This window comes from Teleopsis dalmanni, chromosome 2, assembly GCF_002237135.1.
Source record: "Teleopsis dalmanni isolate 2A chromosome 2, ASM223713v2, whole genome shotgun sequence".
NCBI lineage: Eukaryota > Metazoa > Arthropoda > Insecta > Diptera > Diopsidae > Teleopsis > Teleopsis dalmanni.
The window spans coordinates 237,935,477-237,952,474 of record NC_051847.1 but is presented as its reverse complement, the minus strand read 5'-3'; the positions used below and the strand labels follow the sequence as shown (position 1 = coordinate 237,952,474).

The 16,998-nt window shown below is 31.4% G+C and overlaps 2 protein-coding genes across 2 annotated transcripts in view; one reads left to right on the top strand and one right to left on the bottom strand.

The window, feature by feature from the left end:
- LOC119677064 overlaps positions 1 to 6,703 on the top strand; it is a 12,122-nt gene extending 5,419 nt beyond the window's left edge. Inside the window, exons 3-7 of the mRNA XM_038088333.1 lie at positions 2 to 510; positions 598 to 3,451; positions 3,572 to 3,670; positions 3,737 to 3,875; positions 3,961 to 6,703. Coding sequence (XP_037944261.1) covers positions 2 to 510; positions 598 to 3,451; positions 3,572 to 3,670; positions 3,737 to 3,875; positions 3,961 to 6,513 — 6,154 coding nt within the window. The 3' untranslated portion in view covers positions 6,514 to 6,703. The remainder of the gene's footprint in view (position 1; positions 511 to 597; positions 3,452 to 3,571; positions 3,671 to 3,736; positions 3,876 to 3,960) is intronic.
- Positions 6,704 to 12,730: 6,027 nt separating this feature from the next.
- Positions 12,731 to 16,992, bottom strand: LOC119680179 (endoplasmic reticulum mannosyl-oligosaccharide 1,2-alpha-mannosidase-like). Its single transcript, XM_038092873.1, has 7 exons — positions 16,979 to 16,992; positions 16,616 to 16,906; positions 14,829 to 15,309; positions 14,607 to 14,755; positions 14,362 to 14,553; positions 14,112 to 14,299; positions 12,731 to 14,049 (listed from the first exon to the last, which is right to left on the bottom strand). The coding sequence occupies exons 2-7, from the start codon at positions 16,862 to 16,864 to the stop codon at positions 13,401 to 13,403; spliced, it is 1,908 nt and encodes a 635-aa protein (XP_037948801.1). The 5' UTR covers positions 16,865 to 16,906; positions 16,979 to 16,992; the 3' UTR covers positions 12,731 to 13,400.
- Between the last annotated feature and the right edge of the window lie 6 nt (positions 16,993 to 16,998).

The window sequence follows — 16,998 nt, the reverse complement described above, 5'->3', positions numbered from 1 at the left end:
TACTGGACAATACTGGCGTTAAAATAGGATCTCATACAGTATCAAGTAGTCCGAATAACATTACTATAGCTCCAACACAGGCGCAACCATTTCAACAACAACAATCTCAGCAGCCTCAACAACAACAACAACAGATAGTTTTTCAAACCCCAACAGCACCTTCTTCGTTGCAACAAGAACCAACTATTAAACTATCATCTGATGGTAGACAAATGCAGCTAGTAGCCATACCTCAGTCCGCACCCGTACAGACAACAACGCAACAGCAGCATCATTCAACCAGTAACAATACTATCCCAACTGCAATATTACCACCGCAACTGACAGGAATGCCTGGTAATGTATCCATATCAGTAGGTTCACCTGCATCTGCTGCGGCATTGATTCCTCAACTTACTGGAAGCTTAACTTTAGCAGTTTCTGAACATTGTGAGCGCTTAATTCTAAGGCACGATCCAAATCAACCTCAAGATTCTCAATCTCAACTTATACTACAAGCTCTCTTAAAAGGTATCTTAAATTTGAAACTAAAAAAACTTTATATTTAAATAGATTATAATTACCGTTATTTTATTTTTCAAATATTCTCTTCCATAGGTGCATTCCCAAATTTGACAATAATCAATGAGCCAACTAAAGTAGATAATAGGAGTCAACAGGCGAACACCATACAGCAGCAACAGTCGCAAATTGGTTCAAATGGTTCAAAAACTGTGATCGCTCCTAGTACAGGAGCTGTAAATAAAAATTTGTCTACAGTAAAACCGCCCACAATTCAATTGCAATTAAATGCGAATACATCGAATGTCACCAATCACATGTCAGGGCAAAACGTGGGCCAACAACAAACGCAATTGGATAACAAACGTTTTGTTTATGATTCAAAACAAACTCAAATCAAGCCACAAGATCCTCAACCTCAACAGCAATTGGTGACATTTACCCAACAACAGCAACAAATATTGACACAAACAAATCAAGCAAATAATGCATTAATAAACCAGGCTGCATTTGCTGCAGCAGCAGCTGTGCAGAGTCAGCAACGTTATGTTGCTTTACCAAAAATAGATCCGTCTACACAGCAGCTCTTTTGCCTTAACTCTTTTAACAATCAGATAACACCTATAAGTGCAACTCAAACAGCAGCATCGATTGGACCAACCGAAAGATTACTTATTGCTCCAGCTGGTATAAATGCTCAGCAATTGGCACAGTGTCTACAACAAGGGCAAATCCATTTTAATGACGTCAACCCTTTACCATCTACAACGCAACCAACCATTGGACTTAACTCAAGTATAAATCAACCTTTAAATCAGTCTCGAATACAACCGCAGCAACAGATTGTCCATCCACAACCAATACAACCACTTATTAATTGCAACAATTCATCGCTAACTCTGACAAACACTACAACAACGACAACAACCGTCACAAAACAAGTGGCAAATGTCGCTCCAATTATAGATCAAAGTAAAGCCAAGTTAGAACCAACAAAAGTTGTAAAAAAGAAACCTGTACGAAAACCAAAAACTACAACAACTGCTGCTGACGTTGCTGCTGCAGGTGCAGGTGGGACATCCGCAATTATGAAAAATGCTAGCGTTGTAAAGCCGATGCCCAAATTAGATCCTTTATCACAAAAACCAAATAATAATCCCGTACAAATCGTTCAACCAAATATTGCAAGCGGCAAGCAAGTTGTTGTCTCTTCTGCTTGCAGCAGTGTAACAACAACAACTACCACTACAACTACAAGCAATAGCATACAACCGTTTCAAACTTTACAGCAAACTACAAAACTAATTGGTATCACTGCACCAATGCAGCAGCAACCGCCACAACAACAACAAATACAGCAGCAAACTTTTCAACAGTCTTCAAACTTGTTGCAAACGAATAATCAACGAAATTTTAATAATCATAGCGGAACTATCAATACGTCTGTTGCTAATAATAATAGTAGCAACAGCAACAGCAACAGTAATTTATCGTGCAATATATCTTCAACTAGCAATAACACTAACACAACATTTATTAATAGTTTTTCAATGCAAGCAGTAACTACTAGCATTGCAAATACCACATCAACTGCAAGTATAACAAATGGACCTGCAGTACTTACCTCCATTACTACTGCTAACAACAGTAACACACTGACGCAGCAACAATCACAAACTAATCCGTCTCATACACAACCACAACCACAACAGCAACAGCAACATACGGTTTCACGTGTACAAACAATACAATTAACGCCACAACAACAACAAATGTTTAAACAAGTTCAAATGCAAATACAATACCTCACAATTAAGTTACAACATAGGCCATTACTCGCAACAACTCCGTTGCCGCCAGATTTTGATCCAGCTGTAATTGCTGCATTCAATAAGCCAATGAGTGATAACGAAATAAATGTGGCTTTGCAACGCCTCCTGGGAGAGCAACAGCGAATATTAGCTTCAGGAAAAGAAATTCCCACACCTGAAGGCTTATTACCAAATGCGAATGGTGGTTTCACACTAATATCGCACCAACAAAATCAGCAAATTGATTTAAAACCAAATACAGCAAATATACCAGCAAATGTCGTCCAACCTAATAATCATTCAACAACAACTACAGTTAGCTGCTCTAGTAACAACATACAACAACAACAAGCTCACCAACAAAATGTAGCTCATCGCATACATATTTATCCGATGCAACATCATCAAAATGTACAGCAAAATAAACAAAAGCAACAACAACAACAACAGCAGCAGCAGCAGAAACAATCACAACAAATTTCTCAATTAACAACAAACAATGTAAGCCAACAGCAGCAACAAGCCAAAGCGAAAGAAACAACAGCAAAAATTAAGCAAATTGCTACTCAGCAAATACAACAACAACAACAACAGCATATAATACCTAATACCATGGTTCCCATGATATCTCAGCAAAAACAATTTGTTCAGCAAGGCAATAACGCCACGAATAGCTTACAACAGCAGCAAACTACTCAACCACAACCACAATCAATACAACAGAAGAACACGCTTTACCAAAACTCCAATAATGTGCCAAACGGACCACCACCCTTAGTATTCTCCTCGAATGGAACAACATTGACCCAACAACAGATGTCCATTACAGCATTTTCAAGCACAACAGCTGCTTCTGCAACAACAACAACAAATGCATCTGTTAGTAGTCATAGTAATACGATTACTATACAACCCCAGCAACAGCAACAAATTCAACAACAACAACCACAACAAACATCTATAGCCACTGAAATAGCAACACCAACAACATCCTCAAGTGTAACTAAAATATCAGCGGGAACTACAACAATACTAGCTAGTAACAACGTGGTTACTTCAGCTCCACAAACAATAACAACGGCTCTAAATAAATCAGAAGAACTTGAGTCGACAAAGCCGAAACTTGCTCGTCTCTCCTTGTGAGTAGTTGGTTGAAAACACAAAAGTAGTTTTGTCGATATTTCAGAATTGAACGAATTTATTTTTTCTCTTGTTTTTATAACTTTTTATGCATAAATTAATGAATTTCTTTTTAATAGATTTATACGTCAACTGGATGTAGATCAACAAAGTTGTATCAAACCTGATTACAGTAATCCATTTCAAAGCAAAGAGGAGGCTGTAAAACGCCTTATTCGGTATGTGATCCTCTCATTCTATATTTTAAAAGAAGCGATTTAATAAAAAATTCTTGCTCTTTACAGTTATCATTGCATGCATCAACAGGATGAGTATATACCAATTGAAGAAGATGAAGAATTTAATCAAACCGCAACACGACTGAAGGATAAATTTCACTTACTTTCCAGCAAATTTAAAAAATTGCTACTTCAGGAATCTATGGTTAGTAAAAATTTTGAGATTGAACTGAAATTGAAATTAAATAGAAATTTTCTAATATGTATCATTTTATTTTATTTAAAAACAGCTACCACATCGCACTTCGGAGTTCTGTCAGGTACAGCAATTAATGATTGACGACCTGAAACTGGAATTAGACGATTTAAAATCAGCTAAACAATCACAGGATGAGTGGGAAAAACTTGATCAAGAATTAAAACAAGATCTGAATGAGCAACATCAGCGACAACTTATGGACGAATTCAAAACCGAATTAAATTCTTATAAAATCAATACTAGCTCACCAGGCTTAAACAGTTGTAAAGATAGTACACTGCAGCAAGAAAATTCTGGCTTCAAAAATGAAATAAAAACTGAGCCAACTGACCGTGACCGTGACCGTGACCCAAATAATATCACAAATGGTGCTATCTTCATGGATAAATTTGATTTACTTAAACATAGCAGCAATGTTAATATATTTGCATCGATTAAAAAACATGATATCGTAAAGAAAGATCAGAAATATGGTTGGCATATTGACGATACACAAGTAACCAACACTGATGTCGAAAGTTTCGACAACAAAGGCAAGATATCAACAATGACTTCTTACTCTAGTTGCAATAAACAGCAATACAGCAGTTCTATAAAAAAAGATGACATGTCAACCGATGGAAATAATACTCACTCTGCTGACGTTAAAAAAGAATTTGATAACTTTGATATTGAATCAGAGATAAGGCCCAGTTTTATAATGAAAAAAGTAGAACAAAATAAAATTTCACAAGGACATCAAGCAAATGAACGTTTTACAATGAATCAAAAAACTATATCCAGTGACAAAGTAAGCAATTTATATGAACAACAAATGTCACAAATACTACATCAACAAAAATTACAACCAAATAACTTTAACATACAACATATTAACGCTAAGCAACACGAGGATGATTGGTTTTGCCTGCAAAAGGAATTGAATTTAATCAATTCCGAAAATAAAATAGGACAACAACAAACGACAGTCAAGTCGCTAGAACAAATTTTTGAAAATTCTGATTCCAACGCCTTACTTAATACAACAGACACTAGCCACATCGTCGATTTGTTTCCAAATGGTTGCATAAGTAAAGACAGCACCAATACAAGTGGTAGTAGCGGGAGTAACAACAGCTGCAGCCAAGAACGACAACAACCTGTAATTATCCAACAACACCAACAACAAACAAACAATCAACATGTTGCTTCTATTAGTGACTTCTTCCATGCAGATTCAGAAGTACACAAATCAGTTGAAACACGTTTAGAAGCTATGTTTGGTGAATCACCAGTTCATTTGGGTAAAAGTAGTAGTGATTCGCATGATATTGAATCCGGTTTAGATGATATATTTGGTGATACAAAATCTTCAGCTGATGATGTTGGAATAAAAGACAAAAGAATTTGGGATCATGAACTAGGCACAAACTCAAATTTTATACGTGCAACCAACAGCAGCTCAACTGGACCAGTTCCTCAACAAAATGTATTATTTGATAATGAACAACAACAGTATACGGCTAATACAGTACTACACCAAAATCAACAGCATCACATACAGTTAAGTTGCAATAATAATCCACGTTGGATGCAAACTATGGAAGCTCAATTTAATGACTTTATGTCCGCTGCAACAACATCAACAAATGCAATTGCTGCAAATGGGATTGTAGGAGATGGGAACAGTGATATTCGAAAGCGTCATTGGAATGGCCACATGATGTCTGCGAGTGATTTGGAAGATGAACACATCAATAAAAAGATGTGCACTACACCAATCTCATCGTCAACATCATCTTCACCACTGTCACAACAACAAGCTATGCAACATCATGATCTTATGGATACTAATGATTTATTATCTTTGCATGATGGCTTAGGTGTGGAACACAGCTCCAATGTAAATAACGTAAATGCAAGCCCTGGTGGGTTTACACAATTGTTATTACAGCAACAACAACACACTTTTACGCAGGCGCATCAACATTTTGATGGTATTTTAGACGGCCATAATGACAATATGGATCACCATCAACACTTTTCTCAAAACCATGGTATGCAACCAGAACATATGCACCAACATAGCTTACAACAGCATAACATTAATCACATCACAGGTTCCGCTGAATTTGACGATGACATCAGTCGACATGTGCAAAATGCTATCGATAGCATTTTAAATTTGCAAAATAGTGAGTCAGATTCTTTGAATTTTTCTCTGGATCATTCGATGGGCGCACTCTTAGATGACAGTTTGCTTGATGATCGTCAGCAAGTTACGGTAGCTTTACCTAGTTGCCAAGAGGCTGCTAAACGTCGTTTGTTGTCAGATGATCTTAGCGATTGTCTTATAAGTGGCGGTACGAACGCAGGGAACGAAGTTGGTGACAATGTAAACAATTTATTGCTTGATACGCATCAACAGCTATTAAATCACAATACTAATCATCATCATACGCATCACAGTCTACATAATCATCAACACACTTTACAGCAACAACATAACTTAACAAATGCAGCAAACACAGCTGCGGTGCTTACAGATTTTAGTTGTGTATCAGCCGGCTTGGATGATGCTGTTAAATCGATAATAACATCTTGACAACTTGCAGAAGATTAACAGGCTCAACAATAACTAACAGCAGCTAGTATAGCTATTGTGAATAATATGATATTGGAATTTCATACAACACCAATATAGTAAATGTGTTTAAAAAATTTTTAACTAACTCAATGTGATAAATTACAAAATAATAGAAAAAAAATAATGGCATTTAAATTGTTTAAAAATTACCAAATAGAAAAAAAATATTTGTAGATACTTGTGAAGACGCAAACTCAAAACTCAATACTAAATACTAAATTATGATTAATTGGGGGAGAGTTTGATTTATTTATGTTTATATAAAAACTTTGAATTTAGTTATATATATATGTATATGTATTTATATAAATTTCATTTTTTTTTTGTTTTTAGTAAAATATAAAAAAATTATATTATTTAGTTTACTGTATTATGCTTTTATGTTTGAAAACTGAAAATAAATCATATTTTAATTAATTTATTTATTTTTGCTTTAAAAATTTCATGTAATGTGTAATTTAGTTTTTTCAGTTCGTTGTTGATTTTTTATTTAATTCTTATATATATATATATATACTCTTTTATCACACTTAATTTATACTCTCTTCTCTCTCCCATATTTATTACAAGACCGACCCTCTCTCTCTGAACGTAATATCGATATTCGTTTTTAAAAATATGAGGATCTGCTTCGTTTGTTCATTTGTTCTCAATGTTTATATTTTTAATTGTAGAAGCGTTTCAGTATCATAAGAAGCAATAATAAAAAGGTTTTAATATAAGCAAGAGAAAAGCACAAAATATACAAAAGCAATAAAGTTAATAAAATTTGTTAATAAAAAAAATTTTATACTTAAAAATTTTTGCAAACATAATATGAAAGATAATATATATTAAACATTAAACAAAAACAAAAAATAAAAGGAAAATAAACAACAATCATAAGGCAACACATGTTGCGCATTGATGTGGTTGTAGGTTTGTAAGTAATTATGTTCAAATGAAAAACTAAATAAATTATGATTGAAATTCCATGTGGCTTTATCAAATTATAATATATATATTAAAAATGAACTATATCATTAATTATATAAAACGATGCCAATTTTGTCAGAATTATTATTAATTATAAAACTTACCAGATAAATTGTAAATAAATTTTAAGAATTTTTTATTAAGTTTAGCAAAAATAACAATAATAAATTAATTGTAAATTATTTATATGTATCTAAATGTGAATTATTTAAATATTTATAAAAATCAACTATTTTAATATGTAAGAGATTATTAATGTGTAAATTAGACGCAAATGTACAATACAATGTGGCATTAAATTTTAATTTTTTTGTCTTACTTATATTTATTAGGTTACTTTTTTTTTATTTATACATTAAAGCTCTGCGTGTCAAAATAGAACTTGATTATATTAAATTAAAGAAAAACAAAGATTAAAATTAAGTAAATTAAATAATTTTATGAAAATAATTAGTAAAATAAAGCAATTTTTAAAATTACATGTCAATGTTTATAATACAATTTCATACAAATTTAATTCTAAATGTTGTTGTAATTAATATAGAGAAAAAAATTACAAAAAAATTTAAACTTTCAATAAATTATAGTAAAAAAACTTTACTTTAATAAAAAATCATTAAATAAATATTGCATCAATGTCAAAGTTATGTATGTTTATGTCTAATATGTATTTATAATTAGTAAATCTTAAAATTTCTTTCAATATAAATATGTTTTTATTTTGACTATTATGTTTGAGAAACTCATTTTATATTTAGTAACACTAAAATTGTATCCAAATATTTTTTGGAGATTGGTGGAAATTGGAGATGGTAAAAAATGATTACATATAAAAATTGAAGTAAATGAAAACGTTGAAGCAAATAATAAAATATTTTAAGTATTTAAAGTCTGATTTATAAAAAATGAGTCAAAAGTCATATTGACTCGCGCAGATGACCTGACCACTTTATAAAGCAACCACAGCTGCAAATCAAAGTTCAATCCAACATGTAAACCACATTTAGCAACTGATTTATTTTCTGGTGCTGATTCTGTAACTTATTTAGTTACTAATTCAGTAATAGCTTTAGTTACTGATTTAGTCATTAGTTTACATACCAAGTATGGCTTTCATCTGCGCGGGATGTAAGCCTGTCTAACATATTAAAGGTTGTCTACATATAAACGAATTCTCTTGAACAAAACTAGCAACAACTAGTTTCAGCTGCATTTGCATCCAACATAACTTTCGTTCAAATGCGTTGACTCTGATTTCTGAAAAGTGCTCTATTAAAAATATCATTTTTTGTTTTTGTAAAGGAACTTATCAAAAAGATGTGTAGTTTTATTTAAGACTAATTCCCGAAGTTTTTACAGCTTTAGTGTAAAGTTATCGAGACTCTAATAACTTACTTTCATAAATTTTTCTATCTCATTGATGAATATGTAGTTTCAAATATTGATCTATTGTGGTTATAATATCTGTTACCTCTAAGGTTAATAAAATGATCTAAGTTTTTAAAATAATGCTTTCTTCGACATGTTGTTAAATGTATTTATTCCATTCAATTTTTCGCAAAAATTTAAATTTAACTTATAGCGACTAAATGTAAAAGAAATTAGTCATTCTTTGATAAGCTTACGTTTTCAATACCCGGAAGGCTCCATTATTTATTACCTCAACTTATTCAATATATTTTCTTGTTTGTTGTAAACATCCTATACCGGGAAACTCTATTTTAAATGTTCCAAGTCCTTTTTTGTAAAAATATCTAAGCAAAGAGTTTGAAACGTTATAACTATAATAATAATTTGATTAATATCTGATGAGTACTTAAATTACAGGATGCTTTTAACAGATTTTTAAAAACATTAAAAAACTTCGTACTTTTGAGTTGAAAAAAACTACACAAAAATAATTATATTGAAGTCAATGGTAGTCAAAATATTGTGCCGATAATTTTAACGTTTACTTAAAATTTTTCCTTTCCACATTATTTTACTAAGTAATAGTCGTTATATCTACCTATATCCTAATTCCTTTCCCAACGTATTAAGATATTGTAACTCTTTCTAGTTAATAACTTAAAACAAATTAAAACTTATTAGACAATTCCAATGGTCAAAAATTCAAAATTATATACAAAATAAGTTGTAAACAAAACTAAAACTTATCACTGGAACAAGATAAATATTCTATATATATGAAATATAGTTAAATAAACACAAATTTGATTGTATTTGTTAGTTGTAAGGTTAATTGTAATTAAATAAAATTTTTATTAATTTATTATTAGTGAACAATATGAATATTACTATTAATTAAAGGTAAATCAAATAGTTGAATAAAGAAAAACTTAAATATATTGTATTTTAAGTTAAAACAGAAAGTTTAGCAGAAATAAAAAAGTAAAAGTCACGCAAAAGTAAATTGTTTTATATATATATATATATTTATAAATATATATATATGTACTCATATATAAAGTTTTATAACTAGAAATACAAATAAATAAATTTATAAATCATATTGTATGATTTATTATATACGTAAATTTAACTAAGATTATTAATACACTACAAATATTAAAAATTAAATAAGATTTAATTACAAAAACTTAATGAAATGTGAAACCGAAATATTAAATAGACTTCGACGATATCTCATACCAAGGTAAACGAACGTAACTTAATTATAAACGTACACATAATAAAATTAACAATACTAATATATACATTATAAATAAGTATATATATATATACATACATACACACCTAAGAATGTGTGCTCGTATTAAAACATTTAATAAAAAATTTATTAAATCGTAAAAGCAAATCTTATGTTTTTCTTTCGTTAAAAATATTACTTAGGAGCCCAGTCGCATCTGGAAAGAAGTATATATACATATCTAGATCGAAAAAAAATAACAATATTTTTTTAATTCCCATTTTCGCTAAAAAATTACCTTTAGATCAGTGACGATTGCTCTAAGGTGCGGAGGTGTGCGGTGAACACCCTAACATAATTTGCAAAATGTCAAATAACATAGGTATATAAATTTATTAGGTATCTTCACATCAAGAATTATTATTAATTATTACATTTCCATATACATATATATTTTTTAAAGTTTTTGCAAAAACAATTAAATATAATTGTCTATGAAAACTCAATCAATTTGCTTCTGTTAGCTGCTATCATAGAGTATATATACTCTTTGCTGCTATACTTGTTAGATGTGCTCATATATTTGCAGCTCAAATCACAGAACATTTCTATTTTATTTCGTCTCTCCCCTTTGTGTGCAAAGAAGTTGGCAGCACATTCATACGTTGCATATGAACAAAATAATGTGCGTGTGCTCCCGTTCGTAATATCAGAGATAGAGATTTATATAGTGAGAATTGTATGAGAGTAATTTTCTGTTCTATTCGAATATCAACTGCATGCATACGAATCCAACATTATGATTTGCCAAAGTAGTTGCATGAGCGGCTGAAGTTTGCAGCTCATCTCACCATACATTTCTATCACATTTCGTCTCTCCCCTTTTAACAGCTGCACCCACGAATTTCTGTTCTTATGGTGCGGGGTACTTGTGCGCACATTGCAAGTGGTTTCGATTTTGTTTGATCACTGCACAAACATGTATGTTTCTAAGTACAAACTCTCTTGTTTGAAAAAAGTTGGTTTGATGTTACGAGAATTATGTGAAATGTTTTGTTTCTTCCATATTGATATAATATTAAACTTATATATAAATTATTAATTTAATTTGTTTAATATGTTATTTTGTTAATGAATTGTTAATATAATATTGCGAATATATTGTTGCCTAATATAATATGGTTATTATTAATAAAACATCTCATATATTTTAATTTAAGTGGTACATGTAAAAAAAACATTAAAGAAGAGCCGCACACCCTTCCAAATAGGGCACGCGTCGTCACTGCTTTAGATTAAGAAGAATATTTAAACTCTCCAGCACGTCATATCTACATCACATAGGTATAGATAAATAAGATCCATTTTTATATTCACTTTTGAAGAGCACTCTGTATATATATAATTGTAATTATAATGTAATTAATGAGCACATTAAACTTTAAAAGGTTTTATGCGTAGTTTAGGCGATTATTGTCAACATAATTAACAATCTTAAAAATACGGACCGCTAAAGGCGATAACATGATTACATTAACAGTAAAAATGAAAAGCTTGTGAGCATATAGTAAGAGAAAAACATCCAATAAATGGCTTCGTGTATAAATATTAAGTGATGGGTAGCTATAAAATATAAAAATAGTCAATTTAGTCAATTTTCAAGAAAGAAGGAAAGCTTTACTATATGATTCTAATAGCTTTGGGTGCGCAGTTGTCTTAATACAATGTCCATATGTTCCCTATTCTTAAACAAAGTATATAAATGTTAATGATTTAAAAATGGTACTTAATTAGTTTTATCATATTTATTAATATTCGCTACTAGTTGCTGTTTAGCGGTGTGGAGAAAGTTGTAACATGGGCGAACGAAACTTAATCGTCTCTATAGACAATAGTTCCTAAACGTAGACTCCAAGTGCTTCAGCAACTCATCCATCCCATCCCCAACTACAGCACTATATTACGTCACTCATATGTTTTAAAATGCGCTCAAAATTCAAGTTCTACTAATTAATGAATCTGCCTGGTTGTTGGGTAAATCCATTCAAATGGACTCCATTTAAATTCAATAGCTTCACGTATTTTCTCATCTTTTGTTCTACCTTGCACATCACTTACCCTCATTCCGCTCTTTTATGCGTTTCTGGTCCGAGGTTAACCACAACAACAACACAAAAGATAAGGCAGATTTGATCTTCGAAGAACTGGAGCATTTTCAAACATTCGAAGTGTTCAAATTCTATTGAACTCTAGTATACCGTAAGGCTCGAGGAACCTAATGAATAAATATAATGCTCCAAAATTCAGAGAACAGATAAAATAATTTTTATTACTAAAATCCATCCCCTATCTACAATGTGTAGTTTAGGCCCATATGTGTGGTAATACGCTGATTTCTTATTTATAATAGTGAGTAACGATCTAAAAAATTCGCAGTTAGTTGGAGCAATTAACCAATTAATGCAGTGAATTCATTTTCATGGAACAATGAATTGAAACACAAAACTCACAAACATCAAATAAAATTAAAGCAATTTTTTTTATACGAATTTACTAACAAATACAAATTAAACAATTTAAATTACAATAGTTTTCACTTTGTATTGTTTCCATAAATATGAACTACGACGATTATCAATAATATTTTCAGTGCTTTAACGTAACATAAGTATGAGAGCAATTTTTACAATATTTTTTTTTTTTAATTTATAATATCATAAATCGCAATAAAATATATTAAATATAGTAACATAATGATTAATTTTTAAACTAAACGCTTTTTGTTTTTACTAAACAAATGACATTTGGCATTTAAGCTAAGATTTTAATTCTACTAAATTAATAACTTAGTGGGATGCGTTGTTAATAAATAAATATAATTAATAATAATGTCATATACTGAAACATTTACAAAAGATTCAAGTCTAATATATTAGATAAAAGCGAGTGGCGTAAAGGTAACTACATACTTATACAATGAACTCGTTTATTTCTTAAAATTCCTATATTACTGTCCATTACCTATGACCTGTTTATTAATGCTATAACATTAGAAATATAGTTGCGCTTATTCACATCTAAAAGCAATATGAACATATAAACATATAAACTTATAAACATTGCTCGCGAGTAATTATAGCTTTTACAAAATTTGCTTAGTTATGCTGCCAAGTACAAAAAATATTTCAAATGTAAATATATTTACACCATCTTCATGGAGCTAATGTTTCCGTATAGGTAACGGATGTGCTTCCGAATTAAAAACCCATTTTTCCAAATCTATTTCTTTTCGATTGTCACTAAATAATAAATAAAAGTACTTAAGTGTTTCGCCGAGCCAAAAGCTCTCCATTACGTCACGCAGTCTTGTGTTCAACACATTTTTAACGTTCCCAATGGATGTATAACCATTAGCAACTTTAGTGTGCTTTTGAAATGCTTGAAATATGTTCCAACCCATATCTTGATAGGTCCGATTGCCGGTTAATGCATAAAAATAGTACAAACTTTCTATGAATTCCGGGCGCAGCAAATTATGTGCATCATTTGGCTTCACATAAATATCGTGCTCTTCATTTTCACTAACAGCAAAATACGATATTTCTGGTGCTAGTTGGGTAGGCTGTTTCATGTAAGTTTGATAACAGGTCTCTAGCAGGTCTCTAGCCAGTATCAAGTGCGAATCAGGCATACCATACTTATGCCCCAGTATTAACGTGCCAGGCAAATAACACGTTAAGTGATCCATTTTTGGTTTAAATTCTTTGCCATTAATAAGTTCGCCGATAAAGACGTGCTGCTCTTTGGGTGTACGTCGCATTAATTGCGTCATAACACCATCAATGGAACGTAAATAATCTAAAACGAGGCTAAAATAATTTTGTAATTAGTTATTAAAAGATGATGTGTCTTTATATACTACTCTACTTACTAATCGTTTTCTTTGCGTCCGGTTTGTATCCACTGCTTTAAGAGGTATTCGTAGTAGGAATCACCACGCGCACCCAAGGATATGGTGGCATAATTTCGAAAGGTTCCAGTATTAGCATTTATGAATATTGGCACCAGACCATTATTTTTATCAAGTGCATGTACTTTCTCATTTACAGTCTCTACCAACTTGAAATTAAGACTTATTCGTAACTTATTCGACAGTAACGATATTAACGACATTTACTTACTCTTTCATAAATTGGTACATTGGTGGAACGACTCAGATCTCGAAATTCCAACTGAATTGTTGTAACTTCACTAGTAGAACTGTCTGGAGACCATTTAGGTGAGTGAGCCGATAAAGAAGCCAGATTAACATCTGAATAAGGAATTCCCGATGGTGACAGAAAACAAGGCAGCAAACGATTACCGAGTTCCACCTGTTTCAAAAAATGTAAAATATACATTTACATATTCAGTTCGCACCACTTACCGATTTTTTCAAAAATACTTTATCACCACTCAAATGATAGGCCGACAATAAACCTCCCAGTACACGTATGGTCACTTCAAAGAGATTCACATCTCGATTCTTATCAAAATTGAGTTTTTCATTTACCCAATTAGTTGCCTCCAAAAATTCTACATGAAATCATTATATATTAGTTAACTTATGAGTTTTGTAAAGGCTCTTTAAAACGCATTATATACCTACCGTCTTCTAAACCCATTATATACATGGTATCTAATGAGTCTACTAGAGTTAGTCCAAGTCCAAACCAATCGTATCCTGTCTGCGAAATCGGTTTCAAATTATCAAGACCCCACGCATTTTTGCGGTAGCCATCCCATGAATGCTTGAATGCGGCTACCACAGCGATTTGTCTTTCATTTGTAGCTCCATGGAAGTGTTGTTTTTGCGCTACAATTGCTGTTGAAATATTCTTAAGAAAATCATCTATTGTTAAGCCTTTTGTATCAGGTAATATCATTGGATCTTGTACGGCTTTTTCAATAATCGTATGATCCCTTTCACTTTGCACTTCAGCAACTGATTCAACATTATTATTCAAATTTATTTCTTGTATATTTATATTATTTTTTTCATCGAATCTGTTCAGTTGTAAATTCGTTTTAGGGGCATCTTCTACCTTGTCTAAAGTCTCCAATGGTAAGATATTAGACTCAACTGGAGCCTGCAAAAACACATAAAAAATTAAAATCATCTATTTTTAAATAAAATAGATTAAATTATTTTATTTATTCATCTATTTTTAAATATCTATTTAATAAGAAAGGATTAGATAGTAATTATGTAAAGCAAGTATAACCAACCACTTTATTCATGTCGTAAATCCTATCTAGCAATAGGTATATAAAATAAAAATATACTTATCAAATATTATGGATGTGAATGTATATGTAGACCGGAATAAATTTTAAAATCTAGCTTTATGTATAGAATATTATGTATATTGTCACAATAAACACTTCTGTTGAACTTAACATTTGTGTCTACAATATACACCTATCTAATATATATAAACTTAATTAACATTATTAAAGTGACCTGAAATCTAAAATAAAAATTTTTTTATTGTAGTTGGATTGTTTTAAGTTGAACGAAACATGCATTGCTCTTCTGGTCAGTATAAGATATATGCAAGTACATAAAAGAATTATAAAATGGAGCGTTAAGTAGGCGTGAGAAGAATTTTAGCTGGAAATATAAGGCAACAAGAAAAGGAGAATTAGATATTCTCATTGTAGCTGTTCACTGCGGTATTGATCTTTAACCAATATTTCTTTGCAGAAAGGAAGAGCCAATAATATTGCCATTGAAATTACTTATATAAGCGTTAAACGACACATCGATTCTCATCGTAAAGGATATAGTCGTATTGAATCTGTATAGTCGTATCGTATACATGCTGTAAGCATGGTGTACTGTAAATATACGTTTCGGAAGCACCAAACTAAACTTCAAAAACAGTTTAACTTCGGTTGATATCTTTCATTCCATTTATTTTTTGCTTTATAAATTTGTTTGTGTGTTTGCCCAGAGTATAACATACGAACACGTTTAGTTTCTAACATAAAGACCCACCTTCAAGTAAATCTAGAACAAGCCCAGACATAGTACATGCCAGCCAAAAAGAGTGTTTGATAAAAATGTTCAGCAAAAAAAAAAAATTTATAATTTACAATATCAATTATTGTGTGATTACTTGTGTGAACTTCCCTTATCTACACTCTGCGGCACTTGTACTAGTAATTTATTTGCTTAATGATTTTGGGGCGATAAGTGGCATAATCAGTGCAGTATAACAGTCTATTGATAGAGCATTAAATAGCAATCAATCGCAGATTTATTTGTATAGCAATTGGAACACTCAAAATGTAAGTACAGAAAACCAGTCAATCGTACACAATAAGCGATACAGTATGCGTAAAGCACTATAAGTTACTCTACCAATAATTGGAATTTAATAGTTTTATTACCTCTATGTGTTCTGGTATGCCAGCTGCTTCAGGTTCAATATTACTTTTAGTTTCACTTTCTTCATTGGCTAAAATTTTGTGCGAAGCTGCATTTTTATTCTCATTTTCCTGCAAATTTGATACTTCGCGACCAGCGTGAAATGGGAACACACCTCCACCAGCGGCATATGACTTGCGTGATTCAGCCACAATTTGATCACCAGGCAAAAATAAAAACCATGAAAAAACTAAAACCGTGGAAATTCCCATTATAATGAGATTGCGTTGACAACGAGGCAGCTGGTTCCATGTCTAACGCAAAAAAAAAAAATGTATAAAAAATTAAATTTAAAAATGAAAATTCAATAAAATGAAATTACTTACTCGACGTAAACTCTTGCTTT

Bases quoted from the DNA above. Each gene is read 5' to 3' on its own strand.
- LOC119680179 (XM_038092873.1), bottom strand. From the start codon at position 16,864: ATGGGAATTTCCACGGTTTTAGTTTTTTCATGGTTTTTATTTTTGCCT. The intron at 15,310-16,615 runs GTAATAAAACTA...GTGTTTTTGCAG, and splicing joins GCATACCAGAACACATAGAG to GCTCCAGTTGAGTCTAATAT. The intron at 14,300-14,361 runs GTAAGTAAATGT...CTTAATTTCAAG, and splicing joins ATGTACCAATTTATGAAAGA to TTGGTAGAGACTGTAAATGA.